The 22,412-nt window shown below is 39.8% G+C and overlaps 1 protein-coding gene across 5 annotated transcripts in view; it reads left to right on the top strand.

Annotated features, from left to right (window-relative positions):
- Nucleotides 1-22,412, top strand: part of FANCC (FA complementation group C) — a 278,492-nt gene that overhangs the window by 244,366 nt on the left and 11,714 nt on the right. For 4 of the 5 annotated variants that reach the window (XM_019423448.2, XM_019423449.2, XM_019423447.2 and 1 more), the window contains 4 exons: nt 5,166-5,241; nt 7,777-7,858; nt 10,332-10,506; nt 14,563-14,769. In XM_019423448.2, coding sequence (XP_019278993.2) covers nt 5,166-5,241; nt 7,777-7,858; nt 10,332-10,506; nt 14,563-14,769 — 540 coding nt within the window. The remainder of the gene's footprint in view (nt 1-5,165; nt 5,242-7,776; nt 7,859-10,331; nt 10,507-14,562; nt 14,770-22,412) is intronic. The other variant, XM_019423451.2, reaches the window with a different exon arrangement.

Below are 22,412 nucleotides of genomic sequence, written 5' to 3'. Positions count from 1 at the left end.
TTATAACCTGAGCCAAAGTCAAGAGTCGAATGCTCAACTGACTGAACCACCCAGGCTCCCCTGTGCAGAAGTTTTTTTAGTTTGATGTAGTTCACTTACTTAGTTTTTCTTTTGTTCCCTTTGTTTTTGTGGAGTCAGAACCAAAAGTCGTCACCAAGACCATTGTTGAGGAACTTACCACCTCTGTTTTCTTCTAGGAGCTTTATGGTTCCAGGTCCTAACATTCCAGTTTCTAATCCATTTTGAGTTTAGTTTTTGTATATGTTGTTAAGATAGTGGTCCAGTTTCATTCTTTTGCATGTGGCAATCCAGTGTTCCCAGCACCATTTATTAAAGAGACTGTCCTTTCCCCTTTGTATATTCTTGGCTCCTTGACCATATATGTGTGGGTTTATTTCTGGGCTCTATTTTGTTCTATTGATCTGTGGGTCTGTTTTTATGCCAGTACTATACTGTTTTGATTACTGTAGGTTTGTAATAAAGTTTGAAATCAGAGAGTATGCTGACTCCAGCTTTGTTCTTTCTCAAGATTGCTTTGGCTATTCAAGGTCTTTTGTGGTTCCATACAAATTCTAAGATTATTTCCTCTGTTTCTGTTGCTTTTCTGTTTCCCTTTCCTCTCCTCTCCTCTCCTCTCCTCTCCTCTCCTCTCCTCTCCTCTCCTCTCCTCTCTTCTCCTCTCCTCTCTTGCTTTTTCTCTTCTCTGTTGCTTTTCATTTAGAATATTACCCTGCTCAGGGTACATGGGTTTAGTGGTGTGGAGGGGCACATACTGAGTCCCAGTGGAAAGCAGGGCAGAGATCAAAAAAAAGGAATTCATTGCCCTGACTTTGGACTCAGAATAAGAAGGCAATAACCTCTTACCTTTGCACAGGGCTTCATATACGTATATTATATCACTTCCCTTTCTAGGGCTGTTCCTAATTGTCTGCCTTTTTAATTGATGGCCGTTTCTCATCACTGATCCCCTGCCTTCTCAAGTGCCCATTTTAGATTAGTCATAATCCTTGATGCATAACACCCTGTGTCCTGTGTGATCCATGCGTAACGCTCTTTCCTTTCTGTGTTTTATTCATTCATTCATGTATTTATTCTTAATAAAATGAATATGAATCCAATATCCAAACAAGACCTGGACTGGTAATAACAACTTAATATGTATCCATGTAGCCCATCTCTGTTTTATAGCCCTGCCTTTCTCCTCCACTTTAGCCATAAATGTTTTGAATTTATGTCTGTCATTCCTTTGCTTTTTCTGAAAATAGTATGATCACATATATATGATTTCCCAAACCATGCTTTCTTTGCTTTTTTGCACTTGAGAAAACAAACAACAAACAAGAGTAGTATACTGTATGCAGTCTTTTGAATCTTGCTTTTTCCACTCCCTGTGATCACTCTGTGTTGTGTGTGGCCATGGTGGGGTGGTGCCATGTAATACTTTGTTGGGAAAGTGGTGGTAAGCATCCAGATTTTGTTTTCCTTTAGAAATGGTGTCGTTCTGGACATTCTGGGATATGTTTAGGAGTGGAAGTGCTGGTTATTAGGTATGAGAAGATTCAGCTTCTGTAGATGGTGCCAAATTGTTTTCAGATGTGGTTGTGTCAGTTTATACTCCCCCCAGCAGTTCGTGAGAAATCCCCTTCATCCATGTTCTTTCCCATTGTCAGAAATGTTTATCTTCAGTCCTTCTCCTTCTCTTTTTGTCCCTTCCTCGCGCCTGTCGTATTTGATGAGTGCGGTGCAGCTCCGTCAATGTACCCAGTTGAACTAGTGTTGCCACGACAAACCACTTTTTTGTCAACTTGCAAAATGGCTCAGTACAAACAGCAAATCACTTCAGGTTCTGGTTCCAGCAGTGGCCGAGTCTGATAATGTATTAGACTAAATTTCCAAAAGAAAATTATAGTCTGATCAAGATATATTTAAAAACTATTTGAAGGTACTAGAGAACAACCAAAAAAGCAGATGGAAACTACAGGAGATTTAAGCTTTGAAAAAGGAAACCACATTGGGGTCTCTGTTAACTGTCTCCTTAGGTTGCTCGTGTGAGGAGTGGGAGGGGGTTGTGTGGGGCCAGGGGTGCCCAGAACTGAAGGCACAATCTGATTGACTTGAGGTGTCAACAGACAGGGCCGTGAGCTGCCAGAGGAACAGAAACAAAAACAAAACAAAACAAAAAGGACTAACATCAAAAAAAGAAAACTAACGTCAAAAGATAGACTTAAACACAAACATACTAACAGTATGTTAATGACAAAAATTAAATAAAAATTAGCTAAATATGCTAGTACAAAGGTGCAGATGTCAGAGTAGATAAAAACCAAGATCCAACTGTATGTTATTTTCAAGAGACTCATTCTAATGATAAAATCGTAGATTGAAGTAAAAGAAAGGAGAGCTAGGTTGTGCAAATAATAAGCTGGATGGCACTACTAGCAGCCAATGGCATAGACTTCACAGCAAGGGGTATGACCAGAGACAGAGAGGGACATTTTCTAATGCCACAGAATGGTCAGGTCATCAGGAGAAATACCAATTAACGATGGATATGTGCTTAATAACAGTTTCAAAATACATGAATTGTATTCATGAATACATGAATTGACAGAAGTAAGAAGAGAAAGACAAATGCACAGTGACCTGTAAAATACTAAGAAGTAAATTTAACGACAAGTGCATAAGACCTCTACATTGCAAACTATAAAACATTGCTTAAAGAAACTTGAATATGTAAGGAGAGAACCCATATAGTTCCAGAACAATGGAACAACTTTGAAAAACAAATGCAATAAAAAAAAAAGAAAGGAAAGAGCAAAATCAGAGGACTCACACTACCTGATTTCAAGACTTTAAGCTACAAGCCAGTGAGGTATTGGCAACAGGATAGATTGGTGGAAGTGAAAAGTCCAGAGAGATATATCCATACAAAGTTCATACGTGTGTGTGTGTGTGTGTGTGTGTGTGTGTGTGTGTGTGTGTATGTGTGTAGTAAATTGATCTTTGAGAGTGACACCAAGGCAATTCAATAGGGAAAGTTTTGAATAGTTGTGCTGAAACAGCCAATTATCTAAATGAGAAAAAAATGAACCTCTTAACTCACCAACACAAAAATTAATTTGAGGTGGATCATGGACTTCAGCGTAAATGCTAAAACTATAAAGCTCCTAGAAGAAAACATAGGAGAGTATCTTTTTTATATTGGAACGATCTAAGATTTCTTAGGAGGGATGCAAAAAGAGCACAAACCATCCAAAAAAAATGGGTAAATTATAGATTTCATCAGAATTAAAATCTTCTGTTCTCTGATAGACATTGTTAAGAAAGTGAAGAGGCAAGCACTAACTGAGAGAAATTCTTTTCTTTTTTTTTTTAATGTTTATTTTTGAGAGAGAGAGCGCACGTGAGCACGCGAGTGGGGGAGGGGTAGTGAGAGGGGGACAGAGGATCTGAAGCTGGCTCTGCACTGACAGGCTGACAGCAGTGAGCTTGACCTGGGGCTCAAACTCACAAACTCTGAGATCATGACCCGAGCTGAAGTTGGACACCCAACCGACTGAGCCACCCAGGCTCCCCAAGAAATTATTTTTAATACATATATTTGACAGAGAATTTGTGTCCAGAATAAAAATCTCTTAGTCCCTAAGAAACAACTCAGTTTTGTGAAATGGACAAAAGAGATGAATACACACTTCAAAAAACATATATAAGTTGGCAATAAACACATGAAAATTGTTCTACATCATTTGCCATCAAGTAAATGCATAGTAAACCCATAAAGTAGTGACAGTTCATACCCACTGGAATAGCTGAAGTTAGTAAGATTGAAAATATCAAATGTTTGCAGTGTGTGGAGCAACTGGAATTCTCATAAATTGCTGGTAGGGGTGTGAGATGGTACAAGCCGTTCTAGAAAACTACATGGCAGTTTCTTATAAAGTTAAACAGCGTGTACTCCATGATCCAGTAATTCCATTCCTGTGGTATTTACCCAAGAAAAAGCACATGTCCACAAAAAGACATAAATATGAATGTTAATTTGCAGCTTTATTCATAATAACCTCACACTGGAAACAACCCAGGTACCCATCAATAGGAGAATGAATAAACATTATGGTATATTCATAAAATGATTATGTCAACAATAAAAAAAGAATGAACTACTTATGCACATTAACATGGATGAATCTTAAAAAAAAAAAAAAAAAAAAAGTTTGAGCCAAACCAGACACAAAAGAATACATACTCTATGATTCTATTCATATGAAATCCAAGAATAAGCAAAACAAATCTCTTTTGTGGAAATCACAGTATTGGTTGCCAGGGAGTGGTGGGACCACAAAGGAACTTTTTGGGGTGATAGAAATGTTCTCTATTTTGACTGGGGTGATGGTCACATGGATTTACAGATTACCAAAACTCATCAAAGCCTATGCACTTCACTGTTTCTAGATTTTCCCTCAATTTCTTACAAAGTACTTGAAAGCCTCTGTGCCTTCTGAAGGCGTAAATAACTATAGCTCTTTGGCCCTCAAAGTATAGTGAGCACCATTGTTGTTTCATGCTTATTTTTGTTGTTAAAAAATCATGCTGGAATATCTAATATCACAACTGCCTTGGAAACTCTCACTTAAATGGATTTATGTGCATAATCTGGTTCATTTGAGGTAAAGACCTGCTGTGAAGACATCAGGAGGATAACTCTATTTTTCTTAAGCTCCAGAAGGTGATTTCAAAAAGGTTCATTTTTCTAGAACATATTTACAAGTTTATTGGAAAAAAAATTTTTTTTTTCTTTTAATTTTTTTTTTTTTAAAGTTTATTTATTTTTGAGACAGGGAGAGACAGAGCATGAACAGGGGAGGGTCAGAGAGAGGGAGACACAGAATCTGAAGCAGGCTCCAGGCTCTGAGCTGTCAGCACAGAGCCCGACGCGGGGCTCAAACTCACAGACTGCGAGATCATGACCTGAGTTGAAGTCAGCTGCTTAACCGACTGAGCCACCCAGGCGCCCCCCCAAAAAAATTTTTTTTAAATAAATGTTTAAGAAAACATTCTGACCATGTTAGTACTAAGCAGTCATTTTGGGGCAGATGATGTAAGATTTTGTTCTTTCTTAATACCCCTTTCAACCCTAACATTCATTTGGTTTTGAATTATTGTAGCTGAAGTTTACACTCAAGACCTACTTTCCTTATGCTTCTCCATCTCTTGTTATGGTGCTGCTTCAACACCCAAAAGGTATGTGAAAGTCAATTCTGCCTATATTAAAATAATTTCTGAGAAAGAGGGCTGACAAATCATAACCCTTCCCTACCAGTTCCTTCTCTGTAAAACAAGGGAGATGGAATCAGTCATCTCTAACATCCTTTTAAGCTCCCAGGGTCTCACATCTGTGGGATTTTGATATGAGAATTTGCTGGACTTCCCAGTTACCATTACTTACCAAAAGAAAGAAAAAAAAAAATGTCCTCTTGTTAGGTTTTGATAGCCTGCTCAGGATAACCCAGGCTTATGCTGGTGCCAGCTAGATCCACCTGAATGCCAAGAACAGGCTAAGACTTGGCTGAGGTAGGTTAAAACAGTACATTTATTTGTATTTCATTCTTTCCGCTCTGTGCCCCTTGTTACAGAAGAAAAGATAAAACGATGAACAAAGCCAAGGAAATTTAGGGGAAATTTCTCCTAACCAAGCCAAGGGAAAAAGACTTTTGAAAGAATTCAGTAAGTGTATTAAATCATGGCCTTCTCTGGTCTCATTTGCCAGCCTTCCATTGGCCACATCCAGTTGGGAAATTGATGATCCCATCTTTAATCCAACTGGCATTGGTCTGTTAACATGTCTGAGAACTTGTGTTTAGGAAACATTTCAGGCATAGAGAATAAAGGTGTCCTTCCCCTTCCACTAAAGCCTAGAATCTGAAGGAAAGGCAGCACTGACACAGCACTGGCTCTGTGCCAGAGAAGAAGGCATTTTAACTGTGGAAGGAAAGAGGGAAAGAGCCAGTGATATTTCCTTTTTCATGCCATTTTTACTTGCCTTTTTCCTGAGTAGATTGATTCATTCGAGAAAAGTTTCAAGAGTATTTTACAAGAGTATTTCAAGTTTCAGAGTATTTTACAAAATTCAAATTCCTCTTCATTTTCTTTTAAATATTTATTATATTTTATTTTATTTTATTTTATTTTATTTTAGAGAGAGAGCAAGCAGGGAGAGGGGCAGAGAGAGAGAGAATCTTAAGCAGGCTTTAGTCTTCAGCTTGGAGCCCAATGTGGGGCTCGATCCCACAACCCCAGGATCATGACTTGACCTGAAATCAAGAGTTGGACGCTCAACTGACTGAGCCACTCAGGCACCCCTTCTCTTTGTTTTTCTAAAAGATGTAGGTTTTTACCCAGAATGACCCATATGACACTGTCCTCTCAGATGCTAGTGGTGGAGGTGGTAGTGAGGCTGCTGGGACCTCTGATCAACAGTTTGGTGAAATTTAACCTGTGGGAACACAGTGGGAAAACTTGGATAACAAATTTCTCTTTCTAGAAGTACACTTTACAGCTTAGGTCAGATTAGAGAAGCCTGAGGTCAGCCTACGTGAGAACTGAATGAGCTCCAGAAGAAATATTGGAGTTATTATTTTGTAAGTTGGGAAACCTATAAACACAAGACTAAGGGGGTATCTTGGGCATGGAACTCACCTATTTACTACCTTTTCCTTTGTGTGATGGTCTTAGATTTGTGTCCAAAAATAAATAAGTAAATTTAAGCAGAAGTTGCTCCTATGCTACTTTTCAGCCTATTCTTTTTGGAAAAAATGAATGTTTAATTCACAAATTGAAGTATTTTTTAATAGTAGAATCTTCTATTCATCAGAAATTGATTGGGTCCCTGTGGGACATAAAAGTAAAGTCCTGTGGGGCATAAAAGATAGATCACTTACAAGTCCTGACTATCCAAGAGCTACAAGTGGGGGGACATGAAATAAGTATCTAAATAATTAATACAAAGAAGAAAATGAAAAATGCTTTCAAAGGCTACAAATCAAGAGTAATGGGCATTCAGAGGAGGGAAAGATGATCTTTTCATCTGTAACACTTACGGGGTAGTTACAGTAGCTGCCTTATCACTTACATTATCTTCTCGTGTATTTAATTATAGAATCTATCACTGTATGGATATGTGGTAACTTTTTCAGATATTACTTAGAACTGCAGATACGTGCGTATCTAAAACCTTGGGATAATTATGAAACCAGAAAAACTAACTAAGAAAAGACATTTGTTCACATGATACCCATGTATTATTTTTCTGGCCCATTCTTCCCTATAAACCTGTAATCATATTCTGAATTCAGCACAGTCATAGAAAAACAATTGAGCAGCCTCTCCTTAGTTCCTTGTTGACTTTTATTACCATCTCCATGTACTTTGAAATCACAAATTGTCAGTGATAAGGAGTGAGGGGTTGGGTAGAAAAGAAAAAACGTGAGGTATCTGCAACGTAACATTTTCAGTCCTAGGGTGGGCTGCTTATGGAGTTTGTCTACTTCTGTGTACCTGAGTTAAAGAGCCTTTGAAGTTTAGTTCTGTGTAACACTGAGGATCTTCCCAGGCCTAAAGGGTGGATGCTGGCTGGGAACAGCGGGAGACCAGTGGTATGGGTCCCATGGGCCAGGAAAAATATAGCCTTTTTCCAAAGCTCTTTTGGTCTTAGCTGCAGACGATCCTAATAGGTTTTACTTTTCTTCAGCTCCCTCTGGTTTGTCTCTCCACCCACAGATATCCCACAAAAACTGTGGCACCAGCCACTGAAACATATTTCTGAAATGCTCAGAGAAATAGTTGAAGACCAGACTCATGGGTAAGCAAATCCTAATGATGCCTAGGTCCGTCTCACAGTGGTTTCTCTTGATCCTTATCATCTGTTTGAGGAGGGCCAAGGGGAAGGCATTACTGGTCTGTGACCACGCCCAAACAGGTAAGCACCTTGCTGAGTGAGAAGTGGAAGAAGCACATAGCTGCACGTGTGTCACTCTGAGCAGCTCAGCAGCAGTGCATATGTAAATACCTTGTATAGAAACTGTCCTGAGTAGTATTGGTATTGGATCTTGAGATGTACAAGCATAACGAGAAGAAGAGCAGACCCTAGGAAAACAGCAGAGCCCGCATGCTGCCACCACCCCCAGCCATGCAGAGGACCGTGCTCTCTGGGTCCCTTGGTCTTCTCCCTTCCTCTGTGCTCTCTAGGGAAGGAAATTCTAAATTTCTCCTGCACAGTAGGGTAAAATGTCCCTTTTTCCTCCTCTTTTTAATAAATATTTGTTTAGGGGCGCCTGGGTGGCTCAGTCGGTTGAGTGTCTGACTTTGGCTCAGGTCATGATCTCGTGGTCCGTGAGTTGGAGCCCTGCATCGTGCGCTGTGCTGACAGCTCAGAGCCTGGAGCCTGCTTTGGATTCTGTGTCTCCCTCTCTCTGCCTCTCCCTGACTGATGTTCTGTCTCTCTCTCCCTGTCAAAAATAAACTTAAAAAAAAATTTTTAAATAGAAATTTGTCTAAAATTAGAATTATATTCTAACATAAATTAGTTTCTAACATGATATTAAGTACTCTCATGCGTTAATTTTCCTAAAAGCAATCCCATTTAGGCTTTACTAACTTCTTTGTGACATAACACCCTGCACCTTCCTCTTGATTTACTTTTTTTTTTAGAGTACAAATATTTTATTTGTTGTCTGTACTAACTTACTAAGACCATCTCTATTTGTTCCTTTTGCCACTATTCCCTCTTGAAATTCTCTGTAATCTGCTCGCTGAGCCATCACATATTACGGTTGGTGCTCCTTATGTTCATGATCACTGATGCACATTTGGTGCCGGTTACTCACCACCCCGCACTCAAGATTCTTACCAATAAAGGAGGCAAAAAGAACTGGCAGCCAAGTGGGGTTCAGAGTATCAGCATGGTAATGGCCTGTAACACCTGTCAGTCCCATGTGCATGCTTTCAGGTTGTCTCTGGTGAAGAGCAGGACCTCAACGCAAAGCCTCATGGGACTCTTACCTAACTTAGATCTGCCTTAACTAGATTTCTGGGTCCACCTGCAGGGAGGGGCCAGTGAACAGGTTCCGGTGCTTTCTTAGCCAGCCACTAGGACTGCCTCACATACTCAGTTACTGTAGAAAAGAGGAAAAAGAACCCGGCCCATTTCTGCAAGGTAGGCCCTGTAGCCTCTGTCCAGGGAGTGTGAGAGAGCCCCGCTGCTCAGCTTATAGTGAGGTCTGTAGGGAAGATCCTCTGTGGAACCCATTCCTGGCTTTTCAGCCATCATAACCCAGCAGATCGCTAATGTGGCCCACAGAGCACCAGTTCTTCCTCTTGTGGGACAAGTAAGATTAATACTCACTCCCCTTTCTTCTTCTCTCCACTGTTCCACAAGCTAGATGTTAAAACATTTAATCACTTGCTCTCAGAACAGACATAGCAGACCCAGATCCAACCAAGAGGGGCCCAGAGCTCTCCTGTTCCAGGAACCTCCCCGGTTCAGAAGAGAAGTTCTGATCTTAGGCCAGTCCCACTCCATTTTCCCCAGGGGAGATGTTAAGCTGCTGACACTGTCACTGTGCATATTAATAGGTCCTTTCCTTGAACAGAGTCTATCTTTTAAATAGCCAGTGTGCCTGTCCATTCCCAGCATGGCAAAAGGATAGCTTCATAAAAGCTTCTAACTTTTCAGCTTCCCATACATGACAGGAAAGAATATACAGTATGCAGCCCATTCAAAGTTCATCATTGCCAAAATACTGACCAGAACCTTGTGTTTTGTCAGAAAGGAAATAACATATGTTTTTGTCTGCATCCCTTCCTGGTCTCCATCTGGACCCCAGGGAGCCCCCTCATTTCTTGCTCTGGAGCTACCTGGGTGGCTGCCTCAGGGCTGGGAGGCCCCCTCTTCACAGCAGCCCAGCTGTACAGGCCTTGCAGAAAGCAGAGGGGGCCTGAAAGCTCTCATCTTGTAGCATCCCTGTTGGTCATGGCCCAGAACCTTTCTTTGTCAAAGCCTGTAGCCACTCATGGTCCTTGGATATAAAGATTTAAGTGTCTAAAGTCCTCGGGACACATGGGATTTTGAAAGACCTGCCTTTGAAGGTCCTGTGATGGGTTCAGAATGGCATTGTGAGCTATTTTTTAAATCTAACTTGTATTCCTTGCAAGATGTACCTCAGTGGATAAGAACAATTTAAGCCAACCATTCGCAGACATTACAGCTGCTCTAAGAACCGAAAAGAGAAAGAAGTCAAGTTGCCCAGCTGCCATGTGTTTTGGTTCTGTTCCAGGTCCTACGGAGGCCCCTTTGAGTGCTGGTTTTTGTTCATTCACTTTGGAGGATGGGCTGACATCGCGGCTGAGCAGTTAGTGATGTCAGAAGCTGAACCCCCAGAAGCCCTGCTGTGGCTCTTGGCCTTCAGCCACAGTCCACGTGACAGGAGTCAGCAGCGAGCACAGACCATGGTGGGTGGCAGGACGTGCTGTGTGTGGTGCTCTGGGTTCGTCTCTTGGGATCAGAAAAGATGCTGCAGGAAGGGGCCTGTGGTGGGTTTGGCCTCCAGTAACCCCCAGGCACCTAAGCACTGGCTGTTCACTGTGCTCACGTGTGGTAGCATGTACACATCCACCCAGATGGGTGAGTGCACGCATGCTAGGTTTGTGGTTGGAGGCGTCTTCTTGCCTCACAGAGTTGACTAGACATGGGAAACTGCCACTCTGCTTTCCTGGGAAGCACCACAGAGATGAGGCATAGCCCTTCTGTCCCCCACATTGTTTTATCTGTTCTTGCTCAGCTGCCACCAGTGCCCTTGTTTACAGTCAGCCCTGGCCCAGGGGCCAAGTCCTCTAGCATTTGCCGTGCAGAATCTGACCGCTCCTCTAAGGAGCACTGTCCTCTCTCTGATCAGCAGCCTGTCCCTGTCTGCTTCCGTCTTGACTTACTGCTTTCTTGGATCAGACAACAAATCCTCACATTACAGGCTTTGTTTAGCACTCTTACTAAAGTAATCTGATATTAACCCCTTAGCTTCTGAAAAAGGACTTGGGCATTCCCTAAATAACAGAGCAGCTAATACAGGACTGGCTGTCTATGGCAAATCGAGTTTTTATTTTATGCAGAGTATAATGACTACAGGAAGCAGTGCTTTGATTAAAGGCATTGGCACCTCCCTTGCAAATGTTTATTTGCCGGTTTTTAAAACTTTAGCTGCTAACACTTTTTGCTAATTTTAATAATTAAAGGGAGCAAGTTTCTTTATGTAGAGAGTAAGTTTCCTATTTGCTTCATGTTTTCTGTTTGAAAAAAGCAGAGACTAGTACAGATATGTCTGTATATTTTTCTTATTTAAAGACTCGCATGGCATGGGGTGCCTGGGTGGCTCGGTTGGTTAAGTGTCCGACTCTTGATTTTGGCTCAGGTCTTGATCTCACGGTTTGTGGTTTTGAGCCCCATGTCATGCTTGAAATTCTCTGTCTCCATCTCTCTCTCTGCCTCTCCCCTGCATACACTGTCTCTGTCTCTGTCTGTCTGTCTCTCTCTCTCTCTCTCTCCCAGAAATGGATAAACATTCAAAAAAATGAACGAATACTTGCATGGCAAAGGAAAGAAAGAGTTTTAGATTTTAAAAAGTTGAAATTTGGTGATAATTTATTTTGGATCAAAAATACGTTTTTAAGAAATTATCATAATCCACGTATGTTTTGAGGGTTGCTTTATGACTAAGAAGAAAGCTTTCTATCTCCCTTTTAAAATATCACATTAAACTTAAACTTATTAAGAGAAATCCTAATTATGTTTTCATTATCTTATTTTTAGTGATAATAGTTAAAATGTATATAGCACTAATGATTTTCAAAGCCCTGTTATATATACTTTATATTTGATTCCTTATAAGCTAAGTTGGTAAGTTATATGTTAAATTCCTGATCAATCATTGAAATGGACAGAGATTCACTTTTGAAAGGTAGAGAAATAAATTGTCCAAAAGAAAGGTAATTTCTAGAAAGTTCTGCATTGGCATGTCTAATACTTACCTTGGCTTTTTTTTTTTTTTTTTTTTTTTAATCTGTACATAGTTCTTACTGCAGGGATCCTGTAGCATACTGGATAAAAATAGATCAGTTCACTCAGAGTAGTTTAGCACCAGCATGTTCGCTTCCTTCTTAGCTATCCTGTGAGAGGGGCTATCTGTCTTGTGACTGAAGACACGTTTCATGTTTGTGAGCCTAAAGCCTCTTCCTCCTTGGTGCCCAACCTGAGGCACTGGTGTGTGTGACATCCTGGGGAGGAAGTGGGCCCAGTTTTCCTAGTTTAGTAATACATACCTCTTTCTCTCCTGGGTTTTGTGAACTTTAAATCCCTTTGATGGTCTGTTGGGTGACTTGAGAAACAAACTGTGAGCTGCCTTTGAACGCATGTTTATTGTGAGATTTGAATGAGCCTGACAACATCTGTGCCCTTTCCTCAAAAGGTGTCATTAAATCCTGGTTAATCGCTCAGCCCTGACAGCGTATTGTGGGCCAGCCTCCACTGGCCATCCTTGAGGTTCAGTAACGGGGGAGCAAGGGCGACTGCCGCACAAAGACGCGCCCTTCTCTCTGCAGACCCTGTTTGCTGCCAGCCAGTGTTCATCTTCTTTTGCTAACTTTGAATTTAATCATGATAAAAACACAAAATGCCTGTGTTTGAATACCCATAAGAATTAAGCCAGGGTTCATACTCTGACTTTGTTATTCCACCTCTAGGAATTATCCTAGGGAAGTAATTAGAGATCCATACAAAGATTTATGTATAAGAATATCATTACAGCATTGTTGTAATTGCAGATGTTAGAAATGGCCTAAACTTTCAATGGTATGGAACTGACTAAATAAATTGTGACATATTCTAACCATGGACTAACATTCTGCCATGAAAAATCATGTTCTCAAAGACTTTATGTCATAGATACATGAAATTACTTACAGTGCATTGTGAGAACTGTAAGCAAACATGGTGCATAGTGAGCTCTGGGTTCACAAGGCCTGGGGAACAAATGAGAAGGTTGTGAACCTGGTTTCCTCCATCTCCCCTGGAGAAAATGGAGCAAGACCAGCCTGAGATTAAGTTAGATCAGATCTTTCATTTGGATGGTGGAGGTACATCATACCTTGTTGTTCAGACTTTCTAGTGAACATATGTAAATTTTCATAATGCAGGATAAAAAGTAATCCTTAGAAAAGAAAGCTTATCTCTTTTACTAAAAACAAATTAAAAAGCATTTAAAGTTTTGGCATGTCAGGTGAAAGCTTATGGATGTGGAAGGCATTTGAAGGGAAAGATGGTCTGGGATGAAGACAACCAGTCTTAGGGAGTACTGAACAAGGGTAGAAAATCAAATGCCAGTCAAGAAGAAAATGGATATGAAGGCATAGCTTCCTAAGCCCTGACATTTTTGCAGACCTTTTAGATGGTAAGATGGTCTTGGGCTCCCATAGATGCCATCAGATGAGGGCAGGCTGGGCCCAGCTGACAGAGGAGGTGGTGAGAGAGTAGCCCTCTCCTGTTGGAACGCTGCCATTCTCCGTGGAAGAGCCCCATGGTACAGTTTCTCACGGTCTTGGATTGTGGTCAGAATAGCTCACACAGCACTCCTAGTGTATTGGAGTTTATGACAGACTTCATTGAATGAGGCTTTAACTTCCAGGGGAAAAAAAAAGACGACTCACACAAAATCCATAAAATTGGTCATGGGAATTCTCAGAATAGGCCTAAGTACTCTTTCGAAAATGATGGAACATAGCTGTTCATGAGTTCCATGTGGCATTTTGGATCTATGGCTTTCAGTTTTTCTTTGTTTTCCACGTCACATCTTGATGTACTATTCTTATAGCAAGCAGAAGTCTCAGCATGAAATAAGTATTTTTTATGCAAAAACAACCCACAGACCTATAACAATCACATTATGTGAATTCTACAGACTTGTGACCTCTGCTTATGCTTTCAACATGTATGAACACTGTCCCAGTGTCTAAAACAAAACAAATGTGGTGTGTGTGTGTATGTGTGTGTTTCCTCCCCTCAGAGATAACAAAAGGCAAAAGGCAAACCTCATTCTTATCAGAACATTGGCTCAGTGGAGGTCCAATTGCATGGGGCTTTAATTGATTTGTGGCTATGATAGAGAGCGAGTCTTCAAGGAGCCTTTTGTTCCTTTTCCCACAATATAAAAATCTGACTACATTCTGCTGAGGATTTTTCTCCGTCTCTTTTCTTACAAAAAAAAAAAAAAAAGGTCAATTCCTGGCGTGGTGCCTTGGCTGCTTAGCAAGACGAAAGAAAGTCAAGAAATTTCCATTACGCCCATTTGGGTTTGTGTGGAACAGAGTATAAGCTCAGACATGAGTCGCCTCTGTCTGCCTTCCCTAGGTCGCCAGTCCTCTCCTCTTTCTAGGGCTTGCTTCAAAGTCCCAAATAAATCCTAGAACCATACAGGTCCTGACTCTTCCCTAATCTCTCACCTTTGAAATTATACTTCCCAGGTAGAGGTAAAGGCAGTGCTCAGCCACCTCAAGAAGCTGCTCAGAAGTCCAACTCTCTCAGCCAGGGATCTACAGGCAGCAGCTGCAGAGAGCCAAGACAGAGACCCCAGACCACCTTCATGTCAACAGCTGATCAGGCACCTCCTCCTGAACTTCCTGCTATGGGCTCCTGGAGGCCATGCGATTGCTCGAGAAGTCATCACCCTTGTAAGTCTCCCCTTTAATAGTGTGCTAATTCTCATTTGCATTCCAGGTATGAGGATTGCCTGGCCTTTGACAAGTATGTGTACCAGGGTGCTATCCAAACATGGATGGACAGGCAATGAAGTTGAAAGTTGGGATGGACCCCAGAGCCTGCCCCTTGTGACACCTTTATAATAAGGAAGAAAATGGAGGCTCTGAAAAAAGAGGTCACAATTACTGTCAGAGTCCATAGTAAAGCTAGGTCTTCTGTCTTCCCATGTAGTTACTCTTTCAGTTACATTCGTCATGAAGATGGACAAGACTTCAGTGAGAAGTGTTCACTATAGCAATCCAAAAAATTTTGTTTGTTAATTAAAAACAGTGTTTGCTAATTACAAAGAATTCTTTCTGAAACCCAGATGACATGAGGGATAAAGAATGGTCCAAGTCAAAAGTGAGTATCATTCATGGCATTGGGTTAGGCAATGACTTCTTGGATAATGTCCCCAGAGGCACAGGCACCACCAACAAAAAATAAATAAACTGAAATTCATCAAAATTAAAACATGTTGTTCATCAAAGATACAAGCAAGACAGTGAAAAGACAAACTCAGGAATGGGAAGAAAATATTTGGAAATCACGTATCTGACAAAGGGGTTAGTATCCAGAATATATTGGGAATTCTTACAACTCAACAACAGCAAAAACCCAATTCAAAAATGGACAACAGATCATAAATAGCTAATAACCACCTGAAAAAATGCTCAACATTATTAGCCATTAGGGAGGTGCAAATTAAAACCCATGATGAGGTAACGTTCCACACCCTCTAGGATGGCTATTACAAACAAAATGGAAATAACAAGTGTTGGTGAGGATGTAGAGAAATTGGAACACTCCTATATTTCCAGTTGGGAATGCTAAAATGGTACAGCCACTGTGGAAGAGTTTGATAGTTCCTGAAAAAGTTAAACATAGAATTACTATATGATCTGGCAATTCTACTTCTGTGTAAAAGAATTAATAGAATTAAACACTTGGCCACCCTGTTCATAACAGCATTATTCACAATAGCCAAAAGGTAGAAACAACCCAAGTGTCCATCAACAGATAAATGGATAAATAAAATATGGTCTGTATATACAATGGGAGCCTTAAAAAAGAATGAAATTCTGATATATGCTACCACATGGATGAACCTTGAGGACATTATTCTAAGTAAACTAAGCCAGACACAAAAGGACACATGCTATATGATTCACTTTTATGAGGTACCTAGAATATGCAAATTTATAGAGACAAAATGTAGAATAGAGGTTACCAGGAGCTGGGCAGGTGAGAGGAATGGAGAGTTGTTTTGGATAATGAAAAAAAGTTCTAGAAATGGATAGTAGTGATGGTTGTACAATATTGTGAATTTACTTCATGCCAATGAACTGTCCACTTCAAAAGGGTTAAAAGACCAAATTTAAAAAGCGTCCACATGCTAGCTTTTGGAATTTTTATTTGCTTTTGTTTTTATTTTTTACTGACATATAATATACATACAGAAAACATACAGCTTGATTAATGTTCATAAACCATAAATAACCATGCAGCCAGCAACCAAATCAGGAATGTTCTCAGCATCCAGAGAGCCCCTTCTTGCTCCTTTCCCTGGGCAGGTTCTGTTTGAATGTGAATATGGAGAGAGTCCCAGTGATAAGTAGGACTGCCAAGAACCTCAGAAACTAGCACCCAGGAGGTTCTCCTCAGTCCTGGTAAAACAGTCAGCATGGAGCAGGCAGGCCACAGCAGCCAGCCTGTTAGTCCTGCCTCTCATGTTCAGACAGAAGGCTAAGAGCTGAAAAAATGTCCATGTGTCCATAGACCTTGATATCAACCAACATTACCTCTGGCCAGCTATAAGTAATAATAGTCACTTTTCAGCCACTATCTCAGCCAAGTGATCAAGGTCAACATGACAGTCATAAGACATGTTGACTATAAGTACCCTTAATATAATGTGATGAAAATGGCACTTCTGTGATCTTCCTCCCCTAAACTTTTATAATCCCAGTCTAATAATGAGAAAAACAAATGACAAAAATACCTATGTAGCACTCTTCAAAACTGTCCAGGCCATCATTGAAAGGAAAGTGTTAGAAACTGTCAAAGCCAAGAGGAGCATAAGGAGACATGAAAACTAAATATAATGTAGTATTTTAGATATTATCCTGGAACAGAAAAAGGACATTATGGAAAAACTGGGGAGATCAGAAAAAGTCTGTCCTTTGGTTAATAAAATGTATCCATATCAGTTTATTAATTGTGATAAATGTACTAATTTAAGATGTTAATGGAAAACCAGATGTCGGAGATATGGGATCTTTCTGTATTATCTTTTCAGTAAACTAGAAGTCTAAAACTGTTCTAAAATTAAAAGCTATTTCAAAAAGTCAACAGCAGTGGCGCCTGGGTGGCTCAGTCGGTTAAGCGTCCGACTTCAGCCCGGGTCACGATCTCGCGGTCCGTGAGTTTGAGCCCGCGTCAGACTCTGGGCTGATGGCTCAGAGCCTGGAGCCTGCTTCCGGTTCTGTCTCCCTCTCTCTCTCTGCCCCTCCCCCATTCATGCTCTGTCTCTCTCTGTCTCAAAAATAAATAAACGTTAAAAAAAAAAAAAATTAAAAAAACAAAAAAAAAAGTCAACAGCAGGTGCTTTTGAATCATGAAGGTATTAGAGCCATTTTTGTCACCTGAAACAAATGAAATACTATGAGACAAATGAAAATGGAAACAACTTTCCAGAATTTATGACACACAGCAAAAGCAGTTGTAATAGGGAAGTTCATAGCAATACAGCTCCTAAGATCCAGGAACAAGGCAAGGATGCCTACTCTCACCACTTTTATTCAGCATAGTACTAGAGGCCCTGCCCATAGCAATCAGACAAGATAAAGAAAAGACATGGAAATTGGTAAGGAAGAAATAAAACTGTCACTATTTGCAGATGACATGATACTATATTTAAGAAACCCTAAAGACTCCACCAAAAAACTATTAAGACTAATAAATGAATTCAGTAAAGTCACAGGATACAAAATTACCCTACAGAAATGAAACATCAAAAAGTGAACAGTCCCATTTACAATTGCATCAAAAAGACTAAAATACATAGGAATAAATTTAACCAAAGAGATGAAAGGCCTGTACTCTGAAAACTATAACATACTGATGAAAGAAATTGAAGACAGTACAAATAAATAGAAAGATATTCCATATTCATTGATTGGAAGAATTAATATTGTTACAGTTCTTACCCAAAGCAATCTGCGGATTCATTGCAATCCCCATTAAAATACCAATGGCATTTTTCACAGAACTAGAACAAACAATCCTAAATTTCGTATGGAACCACAAAAGATCCCAAATAGCCAAAGCAGTTTTGAGAAAGAACAAAACTAGAGGTATCACATGCCCTGATTTCAAACTATACTACAAAGCTTTAGTAATTACAATAGTATGGAACTGGCACAAACAGACATATAGATCAATGGAATAGAGAGTTCAGAAATAAATCCACATATATACAGTTAGTTAATCTACAAAAATGGAGGCAAGAATATACAATGGGGAAAAGACACTCAATAAATGGTGTTGGGAATACTGGACCACTATCTTATACCATATGTAAAAATAAATTCAAAATGGATTAAAGACTTGAATGTAAGACCTGAAACCATATAACTCCTAGAAGAAAAAACATAGGCAGTAAGCTCTTTGACATCATTCTTAGTGGTATTTTTTTGGACCAGTTTCCTCAGGCAAGGGCAACAAAAGCTAAAATAAAACAAATGGGATTATGTCAAACTTAAAAAAGCCTTTTCATGGTGAGGGAAACCATCAACAAAATGAAAAAGTAACCTACTGAATGGGAGAAGATATTTGCAAATCATACATCTGCTAAGGGGATAATATCCAAAATATATAAAGAACTTTCACAACTTTAAAAAAATTGATTAAAATTGGGCAGAGGACTTTTTAAAAAGACATTTTTCCAAAGAAATACAGATGGCCAAGAGACACTTGAAAAGATGCTCATCATCACTAGCCCTCAGGGAAATGCAAATCAAAACTACAATGGGATATCACCTCACACCTATCAGATAGGCTGTCATCAAAAGGACAAAAAGGAAGAGTTGACAGGGATATGGAGAAAAGAGAACATTATATACCCTGTAGGTAAGAATGTAAATTGGTGCAGCCACTGTAGAAAACAATATGGAAGTCACTCAGAAATTTAAAAATACAACTACCATACCATCAAGGAATTCTACTTCCAGGTATTTATCTGAAGAAAATGAAAACATCTATTCAAAGAGATAACACGCACCCCTATGTTCATTGTAGCGTTATTTACAATAGCCCAGATATGGAAGCAACCTAAGTGTCCATCAATAGATGAATGTATAAAAAGGTTATATATGGTATGTATATGGACTGTTATTACTCAGCCATAAAAAAATGAAAAAAAATGAAATCTTGCCATTTGCAAACACATGGGTAGACCTTGAGGGTATTGTGCTAAGTGAAATAATAAAGAGAAAGACTAAAAAATAATAATAAAAGAGAAAGATAAATACCAGATGATTTCACTTATATGTGGAACCTAAAAAACAAAACAGGCACCTGGATGGCTCAGCTGGCAGAGCATGTAACTCTTGATCTCAGGGTCATGAGTTCAAGCCCTACACAGAGCTTACCTTAGATAGATAGATAGATAGATAGATAGATAGATAGATAGATAGATAAAATGTCTTTATTTAAGAAAAAAGTAAAAATTAAAAAGAAAACAAATGAATAAGAAAAAATGGAAACAGACTCATAGATACAAAGAACAAACTGATAGTTACCAGAATGGTGGTTAGGGAGTGTGTGTGTGGGGTAGGGGGGGGCAAAGTAGATGAAGGGGATTAAGAAGTACAAACTTACAATTATAAAATAAGTAAGTCATAAATTCTGGTTCAAGATGGCAATGTAGGAAGACACCTATTCCACAGACATACCAAACCTATGCCTATTTATAGAGCAATTCCTCCTGAAAAACTGAAGGCTGACTGAAAAGCTTCTGCACAACAAAAGATAGGCCATAGAGAATGGCAAGAGAGATGGAGACATGGTAAGAAAGGGAACACACACTGCAAACTACAGTGGAGAGGGTCCCTCAGTACCATAAGTAGATTCATCTGCCCTGGGGCACAGAAAAAAAAAGTCATGGTTTAAAAGGCTAACTAAAATATAGAGGAATTAGCCCTAGACCCCTGCCAAATGGTGGGGGAGCTGCTGGAATTCTTTGGGTTTGAGAGGCTGGTGAGCACCATGATTTACGTTCTCCCTTCATCTTCATAGCATAGACTGGCCAGTATTTAGGCACCACAGCCAGCCTGCCACCTCAGCAAGCCCCATGCCTCTAGCCCACACAGCACCAGACACCTGTGGAATAGGAAAAAACAAAAACAAAAACCAAAAACCTGTGGTTTAAAAGAACAATTAGAACATAAAGCCTCCAGCTCTAGAACCCTGCCAGTGTGTGTGTTTGGGGGGGGGCGGGTGAGGGGTGGTCTGGTGGAACTCTCTGGATCAAAGGGCCTGGCAAGTGCCATGGTTTACACTCCCCCTCCACCTCGGTAGCATGGATGGGAGCAGGGTCCAGGTGCCCCAGCCAGCCTATCACCACAGTGAGCCTGGGTCCCTAGCCCATACTAACCCAAGCCTTCCCACCAAGGTGGCCTCAGCACAGTGCCGACAAGGGTACCCCTGGTCAGCATTCACTGTAGCTCTAGCCATCTCACCAAGGTGACACAGATGCAGGACAGCACTACTTTGGTTCCAGACAGTTTGCTAAGATACCCCCAGTGCAGGGCATCCTGGGCCCTCCCAGCCTATTCCCACCTTGGCCTCTGCTGCCCCATCAGGAGCCCCTTGTACTGAGCATCTTGGGACTGCAACCTACCTAGACACAGATCTAAGCAGCCAGCCAAAGTCACCAGGCCTACATTGTCTACACAGAAGATGGCCATTCTTTCAGGTTGAGGAGAATTAACTGTTTAACTGAATTCATCAAAATACAGGCCAGGCAAAATGAAGAGATGGAAAAATATGCTCCAAACAAAATAACAAGCACAAAACTCAGGAAAAAAGCTAAATGAAATGGAGATTACCAGTCTTCCTGATAAGGAGTTCAAAGTAATGATCCTAGAGATACTCACCAGAATGGAGAGAAAATTCAGTTAATTTACTGAGAACTTTAACAAAGACATAGATAATATAAAAAAGAATGAATCAGAGGCACCTGAGTGACTTAGTTGTTTAAGTGTCCAACTCTTGGTTTTAGCTCAGGTCACAATCTCACGGTTCATGGGTTAGGGCTCCATGCTGACATTGCAGAGCCTGCTTGGGATTCTCTCTCTGTCTCTCAAAAATAAATAAATAAACTTAAAGAATGAATCAATGAAAAATAAATAAATGAAAAATACATTAGAGGAAATCAACAGTAGATTAGAAGAATGGATCAGTGATCTGGAAGACAGGGTAATAGAACAACACCCAAGATGAACAGAAGACTTTTTTTAAATGAGGTTAAGGGCTGTCTTGGATAACATCAAGTGAACAAACAGAAGAGAGAAAGGGGCAGAAAATTTATCTGAAGAAATCATAGCTGAAAACTTCCCTAAAGTGGGGAAAGAAACAGACATCCGGGTTAAGGAAGTACAAAGAATTTCAAACAAGATGAACCAAAGGAAGTCCACACCATGACCATACTAATTTAAAATGTTAAAGATTAAAGATGAAGAGAGAATTTTAAAAGTAAGAAGAGAGAGACAACTAGTAACATAAAGGGAAACTCCATAAGGCTTTCAGCTGACTTTTCAGCAGAGACTTTGCCAGGTCAGAAGGGAGTGGCAGCATGATAGATTCAAAAGGATGAAAGGGAAAAGAAAAAAAAAAAAAAAAACATACAAGCAAGAATACTCTCTTGGAAGATTATCATTCAGAATTGAAAGAGAGTTTCCCAGACAAAAGTCAAAGTAGTTCATCATCACTAAACCAGCCTTACAAAAAAATGTTAAAGGGAATTCTTTAAGTGGAAAATAAAAGGCCATAATCAGAAATAAGAAAATTATAAAAGGAAAAAATTTCATGAGTAAAAGGAAACACATAGTAAAGATAGTAGAACAATAACTTATAACTTGAAGGTTATGAGACAAAAGTAGCAAAAAGTAGTAGTACATATATAACCTTGGATGGGATGGTAAAAAGGAAGTTCTTTTAGAATGTGTTCAAACTAAAGGACTATCAATTTAATATAGATTGCTATATAACTAAGATGTTATGCATGAACCTCATCGTACTCATTAACTAAAAACCTATAGTAGATACACAAAAAATAAAGAGAAAGAAAGCCAAGCATAACACTAAAGAAAGCTGTCAATCATAAGGAAAGAGAAGGAGAGATGAAAGAAATAGAGAAGAACTACAAAAACAACAGAAAACAATGAACAAAATGGCAATATATACATACCTATCAATAATTACTTTAAATGTAAATGGTCTAAATGCTCCAATTAAAAGGCAATAGGTGATGAAGTGGATTTAAAAATACTCAAGACCCTCATCTACATGCTGC

This window comes from Panthera pardus, unplaced genomic scaffold (genome assembly GCF_024362965.1).
Source record: "Panthera pardus isolate Hobbes unplaced genomic scaffold, ASM2436296v1 HiC_scaffold_20, whole genome shotgun sequence".
Taxonomy (NCBI): Eukaryota; Metazoa; Chordata; class Mammalia; order Carnivora; family Felidae; genus Panthera; species Panthera pardus.
This window is presented reverse-complemented; position numbering and strand designations above follow the sequence as displayed.